Source organism: Paramormyrops kingsleyae, chromosome 17, assembly GCF_048594095.1.
Source record: "Paramormyrops kingsleyae isolate MSU_618 chromosome 17, PKINGS_0.4, whole genome shotgun sequence".
Classification (NCBI taxonomy): Eukaryota; Metazoa; Chordata; class Actinopteri; order Osteoglossiformes; family Mormyridae; genus Paramormyrops; species Paramormyrops kingsleyae.
In genome coordinates this window covers 19,597,324-19,624,391 of record NC_132813.1, presented here as the reverse complement: position 1 = coordinate 19,624,391, position 27,068 = coordinate 19,597,324, and the positions used below count along the sequence as shown (strand labels likewise).

Genomic DNA, 27,068 nt, shown 5'->3' with positions numbered 1-27,068 from the left:
CCCCGAGGACAGCGAGGGCTGGACATTTCCAGGGCAGGCTAATGGAGGATTGGACCTCCTTGTGAACCCATCTTATTATCCCTACAGGTTCTGTGTGTGTGTGTGTGTGTCTGTCTGCCAGTCCCCTGAGTGGCCAGTAGATGATTTATGGTCATATGCCACGATTAGTGCCACTTAATGCATCTGCGTCAGGCAGAACATTCAGAGACCCGGCTGTTTGTGCTAGAGCAGCCAATCAAAGCTCAGCCCGTGATGCCTGACAGAACAGATGACCAGTCTCTGCTCAGACAGTCCCTCTGTGAAGTCAGCTAATAGGTAATGAGCTCTGTGAAAAAAACACACAGCACAATCTAGGTGAACACATCTATCTCACCAGAAAAAAATGTGTAATAACAGTTTAAGATAATAAGCTCAAGTGCAAAACAGAAAGAAAAGAAGACTCTACAGTGGGTGAGTAGAGTGGAAGGTCACTGTATTATTCGGGCAGTTCAAGTGACACCCATTCGTGAGAGGCTGGGTGAGCTTAATTTTCAAAGGCAGCCTGTCCTGTCACTTATCCTGGGGAAGATATTGGATAGACAGAGCAGACAATTTGTCTGGGGAATAAAGAAGCCCTACATATTGCAGAGTCCAGGTGCTCTGAAGTGAACTCAAACAGAAACGACAGTGACTTCCCTACATCCCCTTATGGGAAACCTGAAAAACAAAGATACACGGGATGGAGTGCAAATCAAAAAACGTGAGGAATTTGACTTTCAAATGTTTGTCAAGCTCCCCATGGAAATGTATGCCTGCAAGGGGATGCTTTTTATTTTTTCTATAGACACAGCCACTTTATTGAATATGGCCGGGCACAGGCCAGCACACAGACACCTCGGAGATTTTACAGTTAAAACCTAATACAAAAAAGAGAGAGGGAGACACTTTCTCCTTCCACCGAATTGATTTAAGTGACCCGAATGAGTCACCGGCGAAGGCTGGGAGAGAGACCGAAAGCACCTGTACTCAAATTTGCCGAAAGCGAAAGAGAAAAGGAGAGCTGTCAGCACACAGAACATGTGGACGGCCTCACCGGAACCACGGGGGTTAGGGTTTGCTGGTATCCTTGTTCCCATACAGTGGTGGCCCGCCGGCGAGTCTGAACCCTGTCACAGACGCCTAAAAGGAAATCGGGCTTTTCTGTGATTATGGCAGAGAGCGCAGGCCGCCTTGGGACCCAGGCACGACTACATTATTCATGTGAGGAGGAGAAGCAGAAGCGCAAAGTAAGCAGGCTGCCACGAGTCATCACGACGGGTTAGCAGGCGGTGCTGGCGCGGACAGCCCCGGAGACAGACAGGAAGTTACATAAACGCCCACGTGAGCTTCTCTGTCACACAACATCTACAGCAATGGTCTGCTGCCGAGTGACCAAGCCCCAAGCGACCCCTGATGGAGAAAATCCCAAAAACGTCCCATTTCGCAAGAGACATTAGTTAAGGCGAGACACTGAGGATGGACTGAGGGCCACTTTTATAAGGTTAGGACAAGTCTAAATGCATTATAGGCTCCTCGGAGCCGGGCGCTGTCCCACTCCAGGGCTCTTAACGTGGGTGTGTAAATTGCTTTTGAGATGCATCTCAAAGAATCCATTTTTCCACCGTAACCAGATTAGGGAGCATGCTCCATCAGCGAGAGCGGTGATTCTCAGACACAAGCTCGCTCAGGCACATCCATCACGGCCCCGATCTCGGCTCACTGGCCGCTCTCCGCAGAAGAATTGTGGTTAGCGTTGTTGCTGATGGCACAGTTTTCGGATTTCCCGAATTCTGGTGAACGTTATGCTCTGTATTTTGGTAGATGGGCAGATCTATAGCAGGTAGGCTGGGGTTGAAATGATTGCGAGTAAAATTCTGGTCTCAGATAACAGAATGGTCATGCTGAATCAGACCCACTGCAGGCCAGGAGCAGAGCTGGAAACATAGACAAGCAAAGTCACAGAGTTCAGACAAGCTCTCCGTTACTGCGTCCTGCGACCTCAGCTATCAGTCTCATCCAAACCTGGACAAAAGCTATAAGTCTCAAAGGAGCCAGGACAACAGCTACAAGCCCCCATCCAAAAACTGGACTTGGAAGACAGGAAGACAAGACTCACCCATGGCAACAATCTCATCCATACCTCGTCCTCAGTAATGGTTCTAATCCATGCCAGGACTACAGCAGTAGGTTGACCCCTAGTGGGTATTTCATCCATATGAGAACCTGCCTGGTCCTCAGCCGCATCCCTCATTCTGCACCTAAATTACCCCTAAATCCTGTCCCTGCTCTCCTAATGATCAGTACTATCTTAGAAAATACAAGCCTATTGGCTTTGGTGAAGCAGTGCCTTTAGTTGACAGCGTTTCGTGTACTGTCAAAGAAAACATGACAATGATCTTGTCCATACACATCTCCATTTGCTAATTTTGAACAAGAAAGGCCAATGTGGATTTAAGCCCTTGCTGAAGTGTGTCCCTCTATTGTATCCATTGTGAAGTCTTTTATAGAACACCTATTCAGGTATTTCAGTTCTCACAGAAATATAACCTTTGCAAAAATTGATTTTTTTCAATCTATTGATCCTTTGCTAAAGAAGTAGTGCCAACCCATCCCTGCAGAGGTTTTATAATACAATAGGCGATGTCAGAGTACATCCAGAGCCAAAGGGGGGGGCAGCGTTCTCCCGCGAGGTAGGAAACCTCTTTGGGTCAGACTAGGAGAACAACATCATATAATATTTCTGACACACCGGGAGGAGGAGCGGCGGCCCGTTGTTCCGGAGCCGGGCCCCCGACCTACATACCGTAGACGTAGAGGATGTAATCATCATAGGACTCGCCCACGGAGTTGGTGGCCACGCAGCGGTACGTGCCGTTGTACGACTTGTTGAGGTTCTCGATGAGCAGGTCCGAGCCCTTTATTACTGCATGCGAGGGAACATCGTCGTCTAGTTTCACCCAGTTAATCTGCTGTGGCCTGGAAGACCGAAAACACAGGGGGCATTTGCTCGGCTGAGTCCATACTGCCGACCTCATCATTATTGCCAAGGCTGCTTTGGGGAACATTTCCCATCAGTGTATATTAGATTAACACAAGCTTTAGGTCCAGATGACTTACAGTGCCTATGTCACATTGCTTACTGACACTGATCACGTGCAAAACGGATCTGACCATCGGCCTCGGGGACAGAGTAGATCTGGGGTGATCTGCTTGTGATTTTGAACTTATGGGCCGTTCCCAAAGAGGAGAGCAAGCGGGTGTTTATTTGTGGCGACTGAGAGCGGACGTACTGAGGTTTGCCTTTGGCTTTGCAGGTTAGCTCAAGGTTCTCTCCTTCTCTGGTCAAGCCTTCGGGAAACTCCACAATGATCTTCACTTCGGGCTTGTCTGTCCGGCAGGAAGAACAATTCATGAGTGCAAACCGACGTGTTACTCTGGGTTCCTGCAGCTGAATCTCAGCAAAGCTACAACCTGCAGGTGTTTATATAAACACGTATAGTTATTACCCACAATGCTTCAGCATCCCAAGAACAATACAAATTGATTTCCGTTAACAAGGTGTAATTTTAGTCTTGCTTTAAGGAGATCAGCATGAGGACACACTACCAATTGTGTGCTCAGTAGACACAGTAACATTGTATTTCATTCATCTGTTCTCATACAGAAACGCGCACGTAAAGAGTGACACACAATCCCTGTATTTACACGCTGGCTGAGTCTCTCGCATTACAGCACTGTGAAAACAAATTCTTGAGCTGCGAGATCGTTCTCCATTGGTCACCCGAACAAACAAAAAACACTAAACTGGCGGGTTGTACAACTGGAGGATCAAAGGTCCAAGTTACTGGCTCAGCCTGGATAATCCAAGGTTACTTTCTGGATCTACTGTACGGGCCTCTCTGCCCCCTGCACCCCCCCCCCCCCCCCCCATGAACTTCATCTTCACCTTCATCACTGCTTAAGATAGGCTATTACAACCAGCAGGGATTGGTCTATAGCCCAGTATCACCCCAAAAAGACTCAATGGCGGCTTCACAAAGCAGATATATGACCTAAGTGGGAAATAAAAACTCTAAAAACAGACAGCATCATTTTTTATTTCTTCCACCACAGTGCTGTGATGATAGGGTGTGTGACTGTTTAAATGATCAACAAGCACTAGTGTAAGTTTACACTGTAATTAAAAAGGAACTCTGTGTCATTCCAAGAGACTAAACTGACTGTCCAGTGTGGGCTGCAGTTGTAAGGGAATTAGACTGATTGGTTTCAGGAATTGAGATGGCGTGAGTTTTTCCAAACCACAAGGATCTTCTGGTGCAAGGCTAGAACCTATTTTGACGTCTCAAGTGCATATAACATGCATGAGTGAGCATGTTTAAATCCAGCTGAAGCACTTTGGCGCTTACAGTGTGGGATGTAACACATCACCACATTGTCACTGCGATACAGCCACAATGGTCAATCTCACACACACACACTCTCTCTCACACACACACAGGTTTGTAGTTATATCTTTGTGGGGACTCTCCACTGATATCTTTGCCGGAAACTCTAATCCCAACATGATAACCTTAACCCCCACCCAGCCCTAACTGTAATCATAAGTAACCAAACAAAATTTTGGCATTCACGTCAAAATAACAGGTTTTTATTACATTGTAGGACACACGCACGCACACACACACGCACACACACACACGCGCGCGTATTAATTGTATTTCACTGGACGAGACGTGAAAATCCACACCACCCACAGGATGATCTGCTTAATCATGCAGAAATCTATCGCGCTAAATGAAATTCACAAAACCACGAGTAGGGAGCCTCACCATCCTTCATAATCAGCAGGCAAGTGTAGACATAAAGCGTTCATCTGAAGGCCGACACGACCGCCTAATTGTGGACGGCAAATTAATTTAATTGTAACTGAATAAGAAGGGCACCAAAAAAGACAGCCCTGTCCTTGAAGGATCTGAGCTTAATACTTTTAATCCCTTGAGAAAGAGGTCCAGAAGTTTCAGCTGAAGATCCACGTGGTCCTATCATGCCATGGTTTTGTCCCAGAAAAGTGTCCTGTGTCACACTCCAGGTGCCCTGTCACCCCAAAATGCTGCCACCTGCAGGTCATCAGTGTTTCTCGCCCAGTCCCAGGGGCCCCCAGGCAGTCCACATTGCTCCCTCCCAGCACCCAAAAACACCAAAGAGCTGGTATAGGTACGCAGGTGGCTGGGAGAAGCGTGAATGTGGACGGTCTGGGGGTCCCTGAGGACTGGCGCAGACACATGCGGACACCTGTTACAAGACAATTCATTCAACAGGAAATGTGCCAATCCCATTTAGAAAGCTGCTTATGACGCTCTTGCCCTGTCTTTTGTGCATTCGGCCCCAATATTCAGCACCCAAACCGACAGTACGCCGCCCTGCAGAGATCACGTCATCCATCTCAGCGGCCCGAACACTCCCACGTGTCGAGTGACTCGCAAATCACGACTTCGGCACCGGCAGAGTTGGAGCTTTCACAGGACGCTCCCCCCAAAGTCCACTGAACTCGGGCCCCCCCCCCCCCGATCTCAAGCTCCACTTTAAAGTGCTGCTCCCGCCCCCAGAACACCTCCTTCTCCTGGCGGGACTCCAGTGCCGAGACCCTGGCCGTTAATTTAGCAGTGCGCTAAACGTCCCCCCCCCCTCCCCTTATCAGCGGTAATCCAAGATTGCAAAAATGTCAAGCTGTTGTGGCGAAGCTGATCCTTCCTGTCTTTTATGTGGAAAGGTCAGAGAGATCCTCCTCTTTCAGAATAAACGAATGTGCTGCAAAAGGGTAGGTTAACCTTTACCAGACTCACCAGAGAACATACACTTAGATACACTGCTGCTTTTAATCAATACGCTTATATAAGAGTCTGTTACATCGCCCTAAACAGCTCAGGCTCCCTCTTAACCCTTAAGGACCAGAGCGGTCACTGGGCGTGAAGTGGCTTGGTTTCAGGGTGGAGGTGGAGTTAGGGTGACACAGGCAGGCAAGGTGGGGGTGGAGATCCACAGGCAAGGTGAGGGTGGAGTTCCATAGGTATGGTGAGGATGGAGTTCAGAGCTGGGCCAGCTGTACTCACACTGCACCTCCAAGTACGTCTGGGTCTGGAGATCCTTCACCGCCGGATGGTCCACTATGCAGATGATTGGCACACCGTCGTCCTCCCTGGTGACTGTGAGTGAGAGCCGGCTGACGACGGTGAACATGTGGTCATAGGTCTCCTCCACCATGGTCTCTCCTGGAGGTGTGAGGCAGCACGGTCACGAGATGGAGCAAAACTCTCACTGAGGAGGCTATTTTCACGAGTTCTAGTGCCAAATGTCCTTCACACACAACAGGACTAATACATAACTTAACATAATGTTTTGTACTTTACATATAAAATTATATACCACTACAAAGAGTACATAAATAAAACACAAACCAATATCTTGGCAAAGTTCTCAAAGAAGCTCAAAGGACATATGAATATTTAAAAAATCAAATGAGCATGCTTAACATATTCTTTTGGTGGACATCCCCTTTAAATATTAAAAAGCTTAATATAACTTTTGGATGGACATCACCTTTAAAGGAAACATCCTCCCAGATGTCTACATGTGTGATTATCATTAACGGGCCAGCACCAGGTCTTCTGTCCAAGCATCTCTACGCTCAGGTACAGTAAAGAGGCTCTGTCTTTGGCCGCGCGCCCTTTGCTCAATCACAAAAACTTCACCGAAATGTCACGCCCTTCAAAAGGTCATCGCATGACCCGGTATTTCCAAACCACGGCCAGATGCACGCGCAGGACAGTGATGGTAGTGTGTGGCCCTGCTGGGGGCCAGGAGCTCTAACGTAAAAAGAGGCACTGGGTACCCCAGAAGGAAGGCACTTTACATGGGGGTCTCCGCCATGCCTGGGCCCTTGCGCACGATGCCACACCTGATCGTAGCAGAGCTTTCTAAGAAGGACTATAAAAAGACATGATAAATGCAGAAATCGATACCATCTCCCAAGGCCCTAATCCAAAACTACTCCCACTTGGAGCCTCAGGTTAAGAAGTATGAAGTAATTCTTGACATTAAGGGAGCAAGATGAGCTTCCTCCAACCCCGAAGCCTGGAGGTCCAGGTCCCAGGAGACAGTCCCCCCCCCCCCCCCCCCAAAAAGGTCTTTCTTCTGGTCGTCTAGGTCAGACCTACCAGTTTCTGGTGACAGCACACCGCACCCCACCCCCCCAATCGAGCTTTACAGTAAGCAGGAGATACAAAATGGGAACACCAGTACTGCAGTTTAAATGAGTTCAGGATAAAAATGACTAAATTATGTGGAAGTAAACAGCTTTGCATATCAGGATGGCAGTGTTTACACTCCCTAGTTAAGTTGCTGTAACCTTTGAACAATATTTTTTTTAAAAAAGAGGCTTAAACATCTTATAAGCAATTAGGTTGAAAGATGAACATGTTTAATTAAATCGAAATCCCCCAGCAGGACGGCCAAAAGCAATTTACTGGCAGGGACCGCCGAGATCCGAGCGGCAAAGCAGAAGCTGCTTCACGCCTCCTCGCCGCTCCGTATCTCTCCTCACCATGGCGACGGGGTGCGCGCGCACACAGACTGGTGCGGGCATGGCAGCCCAGCTAGCCTCATGTAAACACGCCGTGGCACGCTCAGGCTGCTACCACCGGCCCGTAGCCCCTCCTACGGCGGCTCGTCTGACTTAATTCCTTTTTTTCAAGATTCAATTTTCATTCAGAAAGTTCTTCTTGCAGCAGAAAATGAAAAATAAATTGACACACCAACATCAGAACGATATACTGAAGCACAGTTTGGCAAATGGAAAGTCATTTTAAGAAACTCATGTAATTAACAATAAGCTTAATATCTGCAAACATTTCATCCATGTCATCCCGCAGCATATCCAAGGTGCTTCACAAAGCAGACACCCATGTCGTACTGGACCCGAGCCGGCTGTTGGAACTAGTGCAGGAGCCACAGACAATACCCTGCAGCAGATACCCGGCAGGAGCTCCTCCCGGCCCCGCCCACTGGGCTCCCTGCTTGACAGGCTGCATCGGAGCAGCTGACCGGGTCGGCCTGATGAGGCATCGCCTGGGGCAACCCACCTTGCAGTTCTTCGGGGCCCTTCATCCAGCGGATGGAGGCGGCGGGCTTGCTGCCCATGGCGGTGCAGCTCAGCTCTGTCTCGTTGCCCTCGCTCACCAGGTCGTCCCGCGCCTCCAGAATGGGGGGACTGGGGGGAACTGCCGTGGAGGGGGGCAGAACAGAGGCGTTAAGAAAGAAGGGACAACAGAACCCTCATCCTGATAGTAAATGCATGTAAATAAGTGTGAGACCACGTAAACATTCATGCATGCGTGTAAATGAGTGTGAGGCCACAAAAACATGCACGCATGTGTATAAACGAGCGTGAGGCCACGTAAACATGCACGCATGTGTAAAAACGAGCGTGAGACCACTTTAACATGCACGCATGCGTATAAATGAGCGTGAGGCCACGTAAACATTCATGCATGTGTAAAAATGGATGCTAGGCATGTAAACACGTGTGTATGCATATAAATAAGTGTGGGCCTATGTAAACGTTTATTCACGTGTGTAAATGAGCGTGAGGCCACGTAAACATTCATGCATGCGTGTAAACGAGCGTGAGGCCACATAAACATGCACGCATGTGTAAAAACAAGCGTGAGGCCATGTAAACATGCACGCATGTGTATAAACGAGCGTGAGGCCACGTAAACATGCACGCATGTGTAAAAACGAGCGTGAGACCACTTTAACATGCACGCATGCGTATAAATGACCGTGAGGCCACGTAAACATTCATGCATGTGTAAAAATGGATGCGAGGCATGCAAACACGTGTGTATGCATATAAATAAGTGTGGGCCTATGTAAACGTTCATTCACGTGTGTAAATGAGCGTGAGGCCACGTAAACATTCATGCATGCGTGTAAATGAGTGTGAGGCCACAAAAACATGCACGCATGTGTAAAAACGAGCGTGAGGCCATGTAAACATGCACGCATGTGTAAAAACGAGCGTGAGGCCATGTAAACATGCACGCATGTGTATAAACGAGAATGAGGCCACATAAACATGCACGCATGTGTATAAACGAGCGTGAGACCACTTTAACATGCATGCATGCGTATAAATGAGCGTGAGGCCACGTAAACATTCATGCATGTGTAAAAATGGATGCGAGGCATGTAAACGCGCGTGTATGCATATAAATAAGTGTGGGCCTATGTAAACGTTCATTCACGTGTGTAAATGAGCATGAGGCCATGCAAATATGCATGCGTGTGTGTAAATGAATTCAAGGCCAAACACACATGCATGCATGTAAATCAGAGTGAGGTCACGTAAACATGTGCATGTAAACATATGTATGAGAACCTGTATAAGAATATGTATCAGACTGTAAATATGCATATACTCAAGCATGCGTATATAGTCGTACGTATGCTGCAGAGTAAACATATTAGTGATGCACGCATGCAGACGCGTGTGCGTGCCTGAGCCCCTACCCAGCACAGTGATGTCGGCGTAGGCTTCCTGGGGTGGGTCGGTGTACAGCTGACAGACGTATCGGCCCTCATCGGACAGCGACACGTTGGACAGGGACACGCGCAGCTCGTTGTCCGTGAAGTTGACCAGCTGGAACCTTCCGTCCTTCAGGGCTGCGGAGGCAGAGAGGCAGCAGAGGAAGCTGAGGAATGCGTCTCTGCTCTGTGAATATTTCATGCTGCCTCCACGCCAGCGTAGGGATGGAGTCTGGGGTCAGACTGGAGAACTATAAGTTCACCCGAACGAGCAGAAGCACAGCTGGGCAATTCAATATTTTATGAAGTCGTCTATTTTCTTTGTTTTTTTTTTTTTTTTCCCCTCTACTGAGGAAGTTTTGGCCAGAAATGCAGCAGTGAACATTCCAGCTCTGAGGTCTTACAGCTGGAGTGCGGGTTACTCTCTCTTAATGAGACGGGAAGTCGAGGAAACGGACGCACTCTCAGAGTTGCCATCCCTCAGGAATGCTGACGAGCCCATTAGAGCGAAATGTCCGTGTGTCTCAGGAGCCCAACGACGGCGGCGTGTGAGCCGGCCTGTGGCAGCCACTACATGCAAGCAGCATCTGCCAGTCGAGGGGGGGGGGGGTGGGGCAGATAAGCCCACGCTTGAACACAGGTGCACTGCGTACTCCCTATGACCTGCTCCTCAGTCACAGCATCGGTTATCTCAAAGGAAACTCCCCAAAAATCACATTAATAAATAGCATCCTGAATCTGTGGGGGTGTGCCACAGAGACGGGGAAAAAAGAGGAGGAAGAAAGGTGAGGGGGTCTAATTAACAAATGACCTTTCCTGAAACTGTGAAATTAAACAACAAAGAACAAGAGAGGGTCAAAGGTGAAAGAGTCAGGCCTTCAGATTCATCTTTACACACTGCCCTGGTGCAGGTATTTCACCTGTAGAACAACGATAGATAAACCTGGATAAAATGATAACTTTGTCTTCGGCTTAATGTTTCCAATGTACTAGTGTACTAGTCTTAGGAATAGTACCTATAGTGTCCGATTGGATATTTTTCATCTCATCAGTTTTTGATCTACTCGAGCTGGTGCAGTCACAGACGTTCTAAGCTGTGTTTTTTTGGTGAGCTGCTTCCTTCCATGGTGCATTGAAATAACACAGGGCTAATTAGTGGCACAGGTAAACAAGGTGATGACATCATTAACGGTCTGAATGAAGGGGGCAGGGGGAGCAGGGCGGGGCAAATGGCACCGCAAGCGATCTACGTTACTGAAGTCCAGCAGAAACAAAAAAACGAGAATTAAGTCATTAGTGAAATGTGAATGACTGAAATGACAGGACTGAGAGAGGAAATGTGGGAGGAATGAATAGGTGATGGCTTCACACCCACACCTAAAAGGAACCAGGGATCCCATGGCGCTGAGAAGGACACATCCTGGAACGAAAAAGCAGTAGCAGCTTTCAATGACAGCTGACCAATGTTTATTATTAAGTAAATATTCATTATTAAGCTAAGACAGACTTTACTTTAACAGTGTTAAGGACTAAAAGGGCGGCACTGTTGCTGGGGTTAATGCTGGTCTTGGTGCAGGGTTCAGAGGTATGTGTGTGTGGGTGGTTTTATTGGTGTTGGCGGCATTATCCAGGTCAGTGCTGGTAGGGCTACTACTCTGGGTGTTTGTGGTGGTGGAGGGTGGTGGTGTTAAGTAGAGTCAGCAGGAGCAAAGCTCTCAGGGAGAGAGACAGTCATACAGACAGAGACAGTCATACAGACAGAGACAAAGACAGAGACAGTCATACAGACAGAGACAAAGAGAGAGAGACAGATATACAGACAGAGACAAAGACAGAGACAGTCATACAGACAGAGACAAAGAGAGAGACAGTCATACAGACAGAGACAAAGAGAGACAGACATACAGACAGAGACAAAGAGAGACAGACAGACAGAGACAAAGAGAGACAGACAGACAGAGACAAAGAGAGACAGACATACAGACAGAGACAAAGAGAGACAGACAGACATACAGACAAAGAGAGACAGACAGACATACAGACAGAGACAAAGAGAGACAGACAGACAGACAGAGACAAAGAGAGACAGACAGACAGAGACAAAGAGAGACAGACATACAGACAGAGACAAAGAGAGACAAACAGACAGAGACAAAGAGAGACAGACAGACAGAGACAAAGAGAGACAGACAGACAGAGACAAAGAGAGAGATATACAGACAGAGACAAAGAGAGAGAGACAGACAGAGATAGACAGATGGAGGGACAGAAAGAAAGAGATAGGCAGAGAAAGACAGACATATAGACAAAGAAAAAGAGAGAGAAAGAGGAGAGAGACAGAGATTGAGCAAGAGGGATATGGCAGGCTCTACCTTTTCTGGGGCCTAGGCAAAGCTTTCCTTCGGAGGCCCCCTACCAAGAGTATTGATGATCATTTCACTTCCTCCAGAAAGCAGTAATTCGGGGGCCCTGGGCAGCTCCCTATTCTGCCTACAGGTGGAGCTGGCCATGAAGAGGACATGTTGAGTGGACACTAATTGGGGCTCCATACTGATGGTAGCCAGGGAGCCTCCAGCCTCCCGTCCCAAAGCCATGCAAGAGCCTTACCATCTGTCACCTGCTGTCCTGAAACAGGACTGAATTCACGTCAGACCACATCACTCTGAAAGTGCTTGATTTTACTGTGCAAGTGAGGTATTAGACACAGAAATGGAGAAATGCAGAAAATGTTTAAGCTGTATAACCGGGAAATTGGGGGGTGGGGGTACTAACTCACTGTATGCATCTCATGATTTTTTTTTTTTGGGGGGGGGGGGGGGGGGGGTCCTTCACCAGCTGGCTATCACTGATAAGCTGGATCATCCAGGATAGACCACAGCTGCCTAGTCCCAGGTCAAGGTAACATTGTGAGAAATATCATTTGAAATGGATCCCTAACACGTCCCGCTCTGTGGGACTGGGATGACTGGGATGACACAGGAATGAGGAGAGTCGACCAGACGTACGTCGCACGTCCTTGAAGTAGATGGTCTGTCTGTTGGGGTTGAGAAGCTGGATCACGGAGTCGTCATTGTTCCTCACTCTGCAGCTGATGATGGCCACCTCTCCCTCCACCACGGAGATGTTGTCCGTCACCAGATTCTGGCCCTGAACTGAGTAGAGGGGGAGATGTGATTCAGGGCCTAGGCTGACAGAGACACACAGTCACACAGAGAGACACATACACACACATGTACACATACATAGAAAGAAAGACAGACAGACACCGCAGGGAAATCACATGCATTTCCCAAAACCCGCTTTTGGTGCACATATACTTTGGCACTCCCTTGTTTTCCAATTGAAGGGATGCTAAAGCAGACTGCGCCTTGTTCTAAATTTACCCAGGATCCCCCACAGGCAGGGAGGTGGATGCAAATGGAGAAAGAGTTTAAACGCTCCGGAATCTTCCCCAGCGGGACATGAAAGCCCACAGCGCAAAGCTGCGGGACCTCAAATGTGGATGCGCATGGCTGGCTTGTCAGACGGCCCCCACCCTCGCTGACACCTACAGGGCTGGAGGAGCCGGTGCGGACGCATTTGGAGAAGAGCGGAGTGCACAGTTCACACGACAGTCCATGCAGCTTCACCCACAGGGAGTCAAGCACCCATCTGTATGACCTCTGACCTTTTTGAGAAGGTTAAAAATGAGTGGAAGCTGTCTTGAAGGCTGGTGTGCGGCTCTGAGCTCAGTATCTGGGCAGTCATGACAAAATGGACCAATCACAGAGCACGAGCAAGCTCTGTCAATAGAGCGGACGATGAAAACGTGCCTCACTTCACAAACAAAGATTGGGGTCCTTGATGATGATTGATTGGCACACACTCTTATCCAGAACAGGGTGAACCAATTTATCAAAACAACTAAAAACAACCAAAAAACATCATCAACCAGGATTCTTTTGTGGTCAGATTTTAGTCAAGTAAAAACTAAATAAGAGTTCTGTATACACACAGAGAAACAATTCACTTTTTTATCAAACAGATGACAAATCATTACTTCTGTGGGGCTAACTCTGGTATTACAGATACAGAATCAGCCTGATAGCTTTACCACTCAAGTAAGCAGAAAGGAAGTTGTTTTGATTTTAAGCTACAAGCTAAATCTCGGGAGAACACAGTTCTTAAGAAAATGTACCACTAGAGGGCACCATATTGTCAAAACCAATTAGCGTAGCATTTGTGTCTTCTGTGTGAAGTATACCCACGTGGTGCCTTGTGATAACTGTGACGGATAGGCTGTCCAGCTTGGATTGTACCATGCAGTTTAATTACATTCATTTCAATTAACATTCTAGGTGTCTGGGCGAGTTTGTCCTTTCTAGACTCTGTCTGCTCTCTTTACATTGGCAAGCTAGTTTCAAAAGCAAAGAAGAGGACCTTTGACTTGAGAGGGGCAGTATACCTCTCATTCTACCGTGACCTTGGTGTCCATCTCAGGTGGGGTCGGACTACATATTTTCTGAGTGCTGAGAGAGCTCTTCAAGCAAACCAGCTGCACAGTGGTCTACAGTCCTGGGTTTGAATGTGCTGCAAACCCACGAGATGATCAAAAATCCACAGTAAAATGACCACACCTCTCTACATAATGCATCTATGCAAATTCTCCCCCACCTCCACCAAAAAAAATGAGTTCTTGAATAATGAGTTTCCTTGAAATGATCAGTTTTAGCAGGGAGTGTGGTCACCCCTATGTTAAAAGACCTAAGACTCAACAAATGGTCCCAAAAGTCACTGCTATGGGAGTCACTAGGGGATAGTGTGTGATATTTATCACATGGGTTGCAGTTATCTAAGGTGGCAAAGGCACTGTTACACAATGGTGTCACACTGAATAATTGACTTTTTGATAGTCAAGCTCAAATTAGATCAATGAACAATAATATATCTTTGGTCTTTTTTCCCAGAAAATTTTGTTTATACAATTGCAAAAGTGTGTTCCTGTGACAGCATGCACAAGAAGAGCCCTCAAGCTATCTAAGCCATGGATGCAGACATTAATGCAGATGTGCTACCACGGCTTCCAGCCATGCGGCATGTCTCCAATGCTACGTTGTCTTCAGTTATGATCTACAGCCCTGTTTTCTGGCTTCACCCAAGTCCTGCCACAGCACGAGTTATATCAATCATATGGAGCAAAGGGATCTACTAAATTAGTGGCAGTGTGAGATCAAAAACTGACAGTGAATGAGAAGCTTAGGTGATCAAACAAACAGCTACACAGGCATGGTTCCATCATAGCTAGAGGCCATAGTCTGACTTCTGAAGTCCAGACTCAAAGACTTCTAGAAGGAAATCTCAGTACAGGGTTTCCCCTCCACAAAAGCAGATGTCTATGCAAAGTTCCTGTTAAAGCCAGAGGTTACGTGAAGTATCTTACGGAGAACACGACCCCCCCAAAGGCCATCAAGAGAGCAGGAGAGGTGTCACTACGAGATGCGTACATGACCCTGAACATCAGATTAATTTCCTGCTCTGCAGCTAGCAAGTTAGGGTGAGCGGCAGGGGACACTAATCAGCTAGTCGGGTAGAACCCGCCAAAGCCCAAGCACAACAAACACTTAATCTTCGCTCTCATGAGAAGCGAGCAGTCTGGACACCCGTGGGACATCGGGAGGAAGCTGGTTGGAAAACACGCTATGGATACGGGCCACGTTTCGGATGCGGAGCGATCAACCATAAGGCAGCCTCAGACGCGGCTGGGAAATGCAAAAGCACGGATAACGGATTACAAGGAGGTCCCTGCCGCCGCTCCTGTTGAGCGTTAGCTAGCCCCCATTTATTCTCCAGATGTGGCAGTTTTCAGCGTGGTTTCACCCTGTGACAGTCCTCTGTGGCGGGTGACATTTAGCTACCGGGGAAACTGCGACTCGCTCTGAGAACCCCATTAACTCACACCGTGTATTTAACAGCGGGAAAAAAATAAAAAAAACACAAAAACAACTGAAAGGGTGGAAATAATAAGTAGCTGTCAAGGAAAAATATTGCAAATAAATGACAAATTAGCCGAAGCTCCACATCTATAAAACAAACATTCATCTTTCGTGGTCTCTATCAGGCCAGTTTATAAGGGCAAATTTAACTGCACAATGGCAGCGAGGAAAGAGCGGCGGCCCAAACGGGCCGCATCCAGCCGCGTGTCGGAGAAGCCGACGGGACATTGGGGACACATATGACGCTCCTCCTAGTGCGGATTGCTCCGAGCGGTCGTCATTGCCGATTGACTGAGCTGAAAGTCACGCCCCAATTGGTGGTCCCAGCCAGTGTGGGTCTGGCCATCTGACGATTTCAGTGGCCCAGCCACAGTCACCTGCGTGATCCCAGTTGTTTTGCCATTTCATTTAGACGGTGTCTACACTAATTACAATACTACATTTATCTTTATTTTATTAGCCAATTTTTCCCATGCGGCGTGAAATGTTTACAGCCGGATAGCTCACTGCAAGCGCGCTGCTATTTTGTTCACCTATGGAGGGGGGAGGTGGAGGGTGGGAGCTGATATCTCGGCCTGGACGATGGCAGCCCGGTGAGGTACAAGATCACAAGGACATCAGCAGCTTTGACAGGAGAGGGGACAACTGTGTCACTGTTTGCCCAAGGAGAGAACGTGGGCGATAAGATGTCATCAGGACCTGGGGGGGGGGGGAGGGGGGGGGCTTCCGGGCTCCTGCTGTCAGCATCCTCATCCAGGTCTGAAGGCGTTTAACGTGACAGGGGGAGCATGCTGGGGGGGGAGACCCGCAAGGGCATGCTACGGGTCCCCGAAGTCATGCTGTTACTTTGACAAAACGCGAGCGGCGTGTGACACAGCCGCACCGGTTACACAGTCAATGGGCGATGAGGAGATGGTGAATCTGTGGTTACACTCATGCCCAACTAAAGGAGCGGCCGGGCAGCTCATGCGGGTCACAGTTGACGTCACACACGTGGGATTATCCCAGTGCGGTCTGGCTTGGATGACATGGGCGGAACCCGATGGCTCCGCATCACGATGGCGGGATTCTCGGGAATGGGGGAGCATGACAGGTGAGGACATGTAGGAATAAAAGGTGTTCTTTATACCTGGAAGGATCTGAGCTGCTCCTACGTCACCGTTAGAAAAAGCGAGGAGAGAAAGGGAAGAGTTAAGGTCAGCTTCATATTACAGTCAACAGTGTGGAGCAAGCCCTAGGTGGCGCTGCGGAGTCACGGTATCAGATGATTCAGGTGTCAGCACAAGAAGGATCACTCGATATTTGTCACTCGTGTAAATCTCTTGTACAGTCTTTTAAAAGTTCTCTCAAGATCACACAACAGTTCTCCCAGTGAACTCCAACTCTGATGGTCTTCAAGATATAGAACTGTCACACAAGTCTTACAAATCAGGCTTGGCAGGGGATTGAACTGGCCGCAGCCCAGGATCCAGAGCAAGGGGGAGAGATGGCCGTCCAGGGGGGTAATTCCACAAAGCAGAATTTCCCAGTTAGCTGGCTAAACTTAAGCCAAATGTGAAAACCGTCCAATATGAGGAGAGGTAAATATGATTCCTATGGACAATCCTTACTTTTGGCTTAAGTTATCTGGCTAACGAGTAGATCCTGCTTTTGAGGAATACCCCCAAGGCCATACATGCCTTCCACACACCATTTCACCCAGAGACAGAGTGTATATATCATGCATTTAACACTGATTTGTTTACCCCCCAGCCCACATGACATGAAAGCAAACATAATCAAAAGCATGACAATCCCTCCAGAGGCAGTAAAGAGCTGTGGGTCAGCTGATCCGCACCATGGCCACACCCACCGCTGCCTGACCCCGGGGACCTAATTGGGGAGCAAATGGAACACGCCTTAACAGGTGCCAGGGCGATGACAAGCAGACGTCCCCAGTGCCCACGCAACCGAAGACCGGCATCTGGAGGCTCGGAGCAACAATTTTACAAAGCGGAATATTAACAACTCTATGGGGCAAAGTCAAAGGAAAATGTGTCCTAATCAGATTAATCAATACGTACAGACGGCCATGTTTCAACAACATAAAAAATCACTCCGACATTTTTATTACATTGTAGATAAAATATAAAATCTGCTCACAATACCCTAGTCTCCGAAAGACAAACTCACTGGCCAAATTTAAAATGACAATCACACCTTCTCCATTTCCTAAAGGCTTTTAAAAGCGTTAATATTATACATTTATATATAAACTATTGTTTCAGCCAAAATCAGTCTATTGTGCTTAATCTCTCTAATTTTGAATTAACAGCAGTATTGAATCCATTGGTGACTCGTATGATGTAAGCAGCGGTTACACTTCAGCCTCACACCTCAGACTGGACCGGACCAGGCCATCCTGTGGCCTGAGCCTTCTCAGCTCAGGGCTATGTGTGAGGGTCCCATTATGGGGGAGTCGTGGGGGATGAGGGGGGGGAGGGGGGGTGGAGGGAGGTAGGTTAGTCTGACGATGGGCCGCTTTATCAGAGACTGTATAATTCACAGGACGACCCATCCTTCAGGACACAGAATCTGCAGAACAGAATTGATACGCTGAATGTATTGGTTGTCTAAATTCAAAAGGGGAGCGAAAATAGGCCAGAAGTAATACTCTCATGTCTTTATGCATACGAGAATTGTCATTTGAGAAGAATAAAGCGTGAAGAACAAATCGGCTTGTGATTACAGAGCATCCAGGAAAGGAACCCTTTATTTCTCCAATCTTGGTACGAAAGACAATTCCGGCTTTTTTCTTTCTGAGCCACGAGTCCGATAGTGCCCCACCATGACCTCAGCTGCGCTTCTCGTTTTGCTAAAAGGTTGCGGGACAAGATGCAACATCTTAGCAGAATATTTCAGAAAGACCTAAATGTGTGGAGATAACAGTCTGCTGCTGGACAATGAGGCAACAAACCATGTGACCTTCAAAAAAACAAAGCAAAAAACCTAAGCAGCACAGGATATCCAGATGTCGTTTAGTGCGATGCTGACAGTTTCCTCATCAAAACTCTGGGAGATTAAAGTATGCGTGTAAATATTTCCATTTTTAATGTCCGATTCCACTTTTTGAGTCCCACACATCTCACCACGGAGCGCCGTTCCCTCTCGCTCCGGTCCGGGGAGATGACGTTTTAAATGCCGTGGAAACAGTTTTCAGCCAGTCAGCAAAGCTTAATCCCCTCACAGATAGACAGACAGATCTCAGAGCATCAGAGAGCGAGAGAGAGGCCCAGAAGATTAATAGAGAACTTGCCCCTGCCTGGTTCTGAACTGGCGGACACATTCCTGTCGATCGTGCCTAAACTCCTGACAGCTCAATACTTTCCCTAGCCTCCTCTGGAATGTGTCTCTCTCTGAGAGGCCCATCTGGATTTGAAGCCACCCCCCCCTTCCAAATATCCCCAAGGCATGAAATTCACTCAGCCAAAAGAGAGATCCGTGATGGTCGCCTTCAACCCAAGCTGAACCAAACAGACTCCTGGTGAAGAGTCCCAACATGCCACTGAGTGACGTAGTGAGGGGTGAGCGGGGGGCAGGGATGGTAAAGCGCATGTGTCTGAGGCCCAAACAGAACGAGAAAATCCTGAGCGTAAAAATAGTGCGGCCCCATCTGCCTCGTGTCCAATCACGTTAGCATTACTCGCCTGCTGAGCGCCACCTGCACACGCGTGCTAACCAGCCCGGCCGCGTCCGCATGCAGCGCTGGCGGCTAAAGGGCAGTGTGCACTGGGAGGGTGGGGGAGGGCCACCAATCAGCAAACGCCATTTCTGCAACGTCAGCTTGGCAGGCCGGGATGGGACTGCATCACCTGGACTGCAGGGGGACTCGGACACTGCAGATATGCTCGCCAGTGCCGGGATGTACCACGTCGCAGTGGCAGAGGGGTGGCTCCGTTTTCAACGTCCCTCTTTGTCCTCCCTCCACCTCTCTGCCGCCCCTTTTTAGTGACCAGGGAGCGTGTAATTAAATCTGGTGAGAAGACATGAACAGATACAAGGAGGACAGAGAAGCAAACATCTGCCACACTGTACAGTAAGATAAGGAACCAGAAATGACAGGCCCACTGTTTGTGCTGTACTGATGTGTGTGTGTGTGTGTGTGTGTGTGTGTGTGTGTGTGTTGTGTAGTACACAGGTTTAGCTGTAGTGCAAAAATTCAGCAGTTTGCTTTCTATACATGTAAAAATACTACCACAATTTAGCAGCACTATTTTTTCAGTGCCATGTCTGTCTTTGTTCAACTGTTAACATTTTCAGTGTGTAGGGATCATTCATTATAGTGAAACTGTGATCAGCCCCCACCACTATGATATTGCGCTCCTGTGGGTCAGTGGGTGGGGAGGGATAATCAGGTCGGAGGACATCACTGAGTCCCGGTTTTTGCTCCATGTCCAGCTTATTTAACTGTGCTTGATTGGGGTGCTACTACCAAGATTCAAACCATAATATGTTAGAGCTGAGGTCTGGTTTTGATCTTTTTAATTCTGTGCAGTCATTAAGAGTAAAGCAGTTTTCTCAATTTTTTGCCCTTTAAAATAATGTTAGAATATTGTGCAGTTTCTCTTAATTAATTAACAACCGTGACAATCACATGCTGAATCAGGCTTAAACTTTGGATCATTTACAAAACTAAGTCAATCATTAGTCTCAGGGATATTATTTCAACTCAGGGATATTAAGTTTCATAAGTACTTGGTAAAGATGGTTGTGTTTCAGGTAGAGAAGCTACAATGCGAATCACATTCGACCATTCGCTAAGTAAGACTGCAGCCAGAGGAAACCCGGAGCAGTGAGAATCCGTTCGGATCAGGCTTCACACGGTCGGTCTGCACATCCCAGGGGAGAAACTTCAAGCTCCACACAGCAGAGAGCAGAGATTCTTCCACCTCTGAACTCCAGATTGGGCCGATCCCAAAGAACCCCTATTCCAGATCCTTCCATTGTGGTTTTGCAGTCACAGAGTTAGTGAAGTTTTACCAAGTGGTTTGGTGTTGGGTGCAATGTGATGGGGGGGTGGGGGGGGAGGCAGTGTTACTACTGAAAACAATGGGATGTTCCGTCTCTGTCTATGGAGGTGAAGAATCGCTTGGCGTTGAGTTAGATGATTGATTGGTTTGGTTGGACTGATCTTTTTTTGCTGGCAAAGACAATGGCGTGGTAGGCCACCACAGACAAATGTTGCCTGCGGAAACAACAAGTGTATGAAGGAAAGGGACATTTTGAAGAAGAGGAATCTTTCCAACCATTTACAAGGAAAACGTCTGATGTAATGAAGATCTTCTAGATCCATAAACAGGGACAGTAATGGTAGAACCAGAGGGACTGACAGGGATGTTGCAAAGGGCCTCATCCAAAACCAATCACGTGACTTTATTTTGCAACTCTCTTACGTGAGGCTCACATGACTTCCTCAATACAGATACACACAGACATAGATCCATTCCCTAATATGTAAACACAGGAAATTAACACACAGAATCAGACAAATCTATACAAGCAAAATCAAATCCAAATATGAACATTGCAAAGTTAAGCATTTCATTGCTGCTCTTCACACTCTGGATCTTTCCTTACTGCTTAATTTGGCCTCTAAGGTTTGAGAGCTGTAGCTGAAATTCGCCCCGCGCAGGTGACATACCTCGTACAGAGCGGGAAGGTACATAATGAGCCTGGGTAACCCGGTCACAGCCAAAAATAAGAAAATTTAATAATAATAAAAAAAAAAATACTCCGGTCGCTTTTGTCTGGTTTCAGAGAGTCAAGCGAATGGAACAAAATAATAATAAGAATATAAAAAAAAGAAAGGTGTATTCGAAACAGACACTTTCTGAAGATCAAGGCTGAAGGAACATGAAGGTGTTTGAGAGATCACAGATTCCTGCGCTCTTTGCATCAGCCCCGCGGAAGGCAGCTGCGTGTTACACACAGGTGGGGGGGGGGGGTTGGGGGGCTGTTATTCCTGCCTAGCGACTCACCTCTCCACTGGGAATGGAGGCAGCGGGCAGGAAAAACAAAAGCGTGATCACTGCACCAGGCACTCGGGGAGGGTGTAGGAGCACGTGCACGATAAGATGGCAAAGGGTGAGCTGCCACCAGGGGGGGGGGGCGGCCGCCGGATGCTCCCGCGACACTGAGCGTGGGGACGGAGGAGGGGGGACAGAGGTGAACACCATGCGGAAGGGGCAAGTGTGGTGTCAACACTGAAGGGGCAGCCTGAGATTGCACACTTTGCCTGGAGAGCCATGAAGCGGGTCAGGAGGTGCGGTCTGGCTGGCAGTGGGGTCTAGGGGGCGCCAGCGAGCAGAGCATACATTAGCAAGCACCACCATAACATGCTGCCACATACATACAACCTATGCTCCATCCCCACTTTCAAGGTCCAGCAGCATTTCCTGCTGGGTCTCGATCCAACAATCCTACAGTCTCACACTTGTAAGGCCCTGTCTTTGACTCCACATCGAACAACCTAGTTCAGTTGAACGTAGCTACCAAAACAAACCTGAGGTCTCACGAGCGTCAGCGTCAGGTCCATTTAAGCGGAATGGTGCGTGGGCACGACCCCATCCTGTGGAGCGTGTCACTGCTTTTCATTTGTGTCTCTATCTACTTTCCTTCAACGTGGAAGCAAGGCAAAAACTCATTCCTTTTGAAAACACGTCTCTGTAGCCACTGGGGATAATTCACGAGGCTTTTTTTTTCTCTTTTTTTTGCTGCCCTGTCAATGCAACAAAGAATCTGACACGGTTCTCGCTCAATACACGGCAGCTTGTTGGTCCTGAATAGGTCACTCCTGGCTCCCCCGCCCCAGTGAAATTTGGAACCTTGTATGTTTTGCATGCCTTGGACAGAGCTTACCACGTGGTGCACAACTCTCTGCTGTGTGATGTTAATTCATTTGATTTTATTTGTAAGTGTCGTCCTACTTTTGTGTACCAGTCGGACAGGACACATCTAAGCATGGGGGGTTGTCACTGAGGCATGAAAGGAGACTGATATAATTAGCACGTCGGGAATGGCTGATGTGGGAGGAGGGGGGGACATTGTCAATGCGGCTTGCCCAGCCGACAGGGGGGTGGCCTTTTGATGACAAACATTTCTTGTCTTCAGTAACTCAAAGGAAATGCAATAGTACTGTCGTCTGGTAGGGTGCCCGCGGCTCGGGGCTCCGCATGGGTATTGAGCTGGCACTCTTGTTTCTCATCAGAGGACACTTGCACCCGAGCGGCATGGGTGAAATCCAGGCCTCTGGCCTTTAATCTGCGCATGGCAGCATCTTAGCATACAGGGCTGCTCCTATTCACGGCTGACAAGGACAGTTCTTTAATTAACTGAGGGGAACGAGAACACAAAGGGGAACTGGCACGCTGCCGATGTGGAGTTCACAGCGGACTCCTACGTGCCACCCATGTCGGCCAGCCACCCAGGCTAATCCCGCGGGCTAGAGGAACCCTACACTAACTATGGAACTTAAAAGGACACCATGCTAACCTCAGGCCCAAAAGGGAACCTGATTCTAACTATGATACTTGAAAGAAATCCATGCTAATGTCAGGCACTAATGAGAACCCCATACTAACTGCGGCTGCTGAGGGAATTCAGCCATCCTAGCTGATAGGAGAAATCCCATGCAAATTCCAGAGGCCAAAGACATTCTGTGCTAACCCAGAGAAGAGGAGTCTCATACTAAAAAAAATTATAAGTAACCTCCACATACATCGCCTTTAAGCAGGAAGTGATCTCCCCACATGTGCCTTTCAGCAGGAAGTGATCTCCCCACATGTGCCTTTCAGCAGGAAGTGATCTCCCCACATGTGCCTTTCAGCAGGAAGTGATCTCCTCACATGTGCCTTTAAGCAAGAAGTGATCTCCCCACATGTGCCTTTCAGCCGGAAGTGATCTCCCCACATGTGCCTTTCAGCAGGAAGTGATCTCCTTACATGTGCCTTTCATTAGGAAGTGATCTCTCCACGTGCACTTTTCAGCAGGAAGTGATTTCCCCACGTGCACTTTTTAGCAGGAAGTGATGTCCCCACGTGCACTTTTCAGTAGGAAGTGATCTCCCCACGTGCACTTTTCTCCCTACAGGTATATTATAGCTGGTGTAGGTCACTGTACATCTGACTCTCAGTTAGAGCAGTTACTTGTATATAAACCTTTCAGGTCTTTGTATCTCTGAAGGCGCCAAGAGACAATATTCCAGGGAGGAATTCTCTCTCATTTGAGTCATTGTATGTATTCTACCTACTGTGACACTTAAATGTACATTGACCTTGCAAAAATGGTGTTAACATCCTCAAACACCTTGTTAGACCCAGAAAAAAATGCCATCAGACAGGTTCTTACTTCATACATCTCATAGTGCAGGTTCGTGGTTAAAGTTACAAGCGTGTACATATAGAACTGAAGAGTTTTGCATTATGGGTAATACGAGCATTGCAATATAAGAGCAATTATGGGTGCAAGTGACTATAACCTTTAGAGGTTTCATAACAAAACAGAGTGAGCAATTTACCCATCACCGAAATGGGCCTGATTACAACACAGCCAGCAACGCGGCCACACAGCTGCTGTGTTGCTACTGGCATGTGGGAATTGAACGTCGGTGAGTCCTGCAAGCATTCCTGCCTGCACCCATTCCATTCGGCCACCCAATCATTTCCCTAACTAATAACATCCATCTGCCCCAGCACCAAATCATGGGTGACCTGCAGAATGCATCAATTTGTGTGCGATTCAATGTCTCTTTACGAGGCTCAACCAAAGACCTAAATACCTGTCACAAACACCTGCTGACCATTCGATGTTCTATAAACCCGGGAGGGGGGAGGGGGCGCCGCAGAGACCCAGCTTTGATCCAAAGACGAAGATGTCATTCGCATGTGTGATCAGATAGGACCAGATGCACCACCTGGAGGCCAAAATGGAGCCTATGCCTGCTGGACAGGTCGTGGTATGGTAACACAGGAACTCCGCCTCCAGTGAAGAGTGGCTGGTACCAGAGGCACTCAGAGGCGCAGAAAAGGGAGACTAATCAAATCTATGACCATTTTAATTTTCTCAGGAAAAAAAACAAACAAAATTCCTTCTTAAACGCCTTGCGTATGACACTCTATGCTGACACTAGCAGATCGCACAAACTCAAACAGAATTTGGCACAATAAATGTAATATTAATAGTATTATGAACAGAAATTAATCATTCACAATATTCAAATATGCTCAAGCTTGCGTGTCTAGGACTCGATCAGATGGCGAAAGGGGAGGGGGGAGCGTGGTGATTTGATGGGGAGAGGCGTCATGTAGGGGGAGCGTGGTGATTTGATGGGGAGAGGCGTCATGTAGGGGGAGCGTGGTGATTTGATGGGGAGAGGCGTCATGTAGGGGGAGAGTGGTGATTTGATGGAGAGGCGTCATGTAGGGGGAGCGTGGTGATTTGATGGGGAGAGGCGTCATGTAGGGGGAGCGTGGTGATTTGATGGGGAGAGGCGTCATGTAGGGGGAGCGTGGTGATTTGATGGGGAGAGGCGTCATGTAGGGGGAGCGTGGTGATTTGATGGGGAGAGGCGTCATGTAGGGGGAGCGTGGTGATTTGATGGGGAGAGGCGTCATGTAGGGGGAGCGTGGTGATTTGATGGGGAGAGGCGTCATGTAGGGGGAGCGTGGTGATTTGATGGGGAGAGGCGTCATGTAGGGGGAGCGTGGTGATTTGATGGGGAGAGGCGTCATGTAGGGGGAGCGTGGTGATTTGATGGGGACAGGCGTCATGTAGGGGGAGCGTGGTGATTTGATGGGGAGAGGCGTCATGTAGGGGGAGCGTGGTGATTTGATGGGGAGAGGCGTCATGTTGGGGGAGCGTGGTGATTTGATGGGGAGAGACGTCATGTAGGGGGAGCGTGGTGATTTGATGGGGAGAGGCGTCATGCAGGGGGAGCGTGGTGATTTGATGGGGAGAGGCGTCATGCAGGGGGAGCGTGGTGATTTGATGGGGAGAGGCGTCATGCAGGGGGAGAGTGGTGATTTGATGGGGAGAGGCGTCATGCAGGGGGAGCGTGGTGATTTGATGGGGAGAGGCGTCATGTAGGGGGAGCGTGGTGATTTGATGGGGAGAGGCGTCATGTAGGGGGAGCGTGGTGATTTGATGGGGAGAGGCGTCATGTAGGGGGAGCGTGGTGATTTGATGGGGAGAGGCGTCATGTAGGGGGAGCGTGGTGATTTGATGGGGAGAGGCGTCATGTAGGGGGAGCGTGGTGATTTGATGGGGAGAGGCGTCATGTAGGGGGAGCGTGGTGATTTGATGGAGAGGCATCATGTAGGGGGAGCGTGGTGATTTGATGGGGAGAGGCGTCATGTAGGGGGAGTGTGGTGATTTGATGCCAGGCAGTCCACGTTTTTGCTCCTTCCCAGCTCCCTGCCAGGCAGTCTATGTTTTTGCAACTTGGTAGCCCTGCCCCGGAGCCCAGACAGTCACTCACACTTTGCTATGAAGTCCCCCGCTCCTGTTTGAAAACATCTCTGCCGGAGAAAATTATGGTGCAGATGTAAAGAGGGGGGTGGATGGTGTTGCGCATGGAGCATGAAAGGGACTATGAAATTCAGGGCGAGATGGCGGTGAGATGGTGAGGAAGTGGAAGGATGTGGAGGGAAGGCAGCAGCACCAAAGTAAAAATCCATAAACGTCCACAGCAGTCCGACATGAAAACGGCGCTATTCGCTTAATTAAAAAACAAAGGAATGTGCCGAGATACAGAGGATGAAAAATCTCGCCATTACTTCATTTCTCGGCTAATGGCTTTAAAGGACCGGCAAGGTTACTCCTGCTAATCAAACCTTTCTTTCTTCCTCCTGAAAGCGCTGCTTCTTTAGTTCAAAAAACACTGTGGTTACAATAAAGAAAATCAATGGACACGAAGCCAAAAAAAGGTGATTAACTGTAATACAAAACATTTCATAGAGAGTAGACATACACTGTCAGACATGTGCACTCACAAAAACACGATATCAGGGGCAGCTAGTAAGCACTAACATGAACATCGACACACAAGGCTGAACATTAATAACAGAGAGTAGGTACTGACACACCAGACAGAACATCAGTTACAGAGAGTGAGTACTGACACACCAGAGACTGTAAGCACTGACACGCCAGACGGAACATCGGTTACAGAGAGTGAGTACTGACACACCAGAGACAGTAAGCACTGACATGCCAGGAGGAACATCAGTTACAGAGAGTGAGTACTGACACACCAGACTGTAAGTACTGACACGCCAGACGGAACATCAGTTACAGAGAGTGAGTACTGACACACCAGAGACTGTAAGCACTGACACGCCAGGCGGAACATCGGTTACAGAGAGTGAGTACTGACACACCAGAGACTGTAAGCACTGACACGCCAGACGGAACATCGGTTACAGAGAGTGAGTACTGACACACCAGAGACTGTAAGCA

General features: G+C 48.2%; 1 protein-coding gene across 5 annotated transcripts in view; it reads right to left on the bottom strand.

The window, feature by feature from the left end:
- LOC111851308 (cell adhesion molecule 1-like) overlaps positions 1–27,068 on the bottom strand; it is a 133,233-nt gene that overhangs the window by 25,486 nt on the left and 80,679 nt on the right. For 4 of the 5 annotated variants that reach the window (XM_072700981.1, XM_072700979.1, XM_072700982.1 and 1 more), the window contains exons 2-8: positions 16,705–16,725; positions 12,609–12,755; positions 9,589–9,741; positions 8,157–8,294; positions 6,129–6,287; positions 3,309–3,405; positions 2,822–2,994 (exon numbers count right to left, since the gene is read on the bottom strand). In XM_072700981.1, coding sequence (XP_072557082.1) covers positions 2,822–2,994; positions 3,309–3,405; positions 6,129–6,287; positions 8,157–8,294; positions 9,589–9,741; positions 12,609–12,755; positions 16,705–16,725 — 888 coding nt within the window. The remainder of the gene's footprint in view (positions 1–2,821; positions 2,995–3,308; positions 3,406–6,128; positions 6,288–8,156; positions 8,295–9,588; positions 9,742–12,608; positions 12,756–16,704; positions 16,726–27,068) is intronic. The other variant, XM_023826102.2, reaches the window with a different exon arrangement.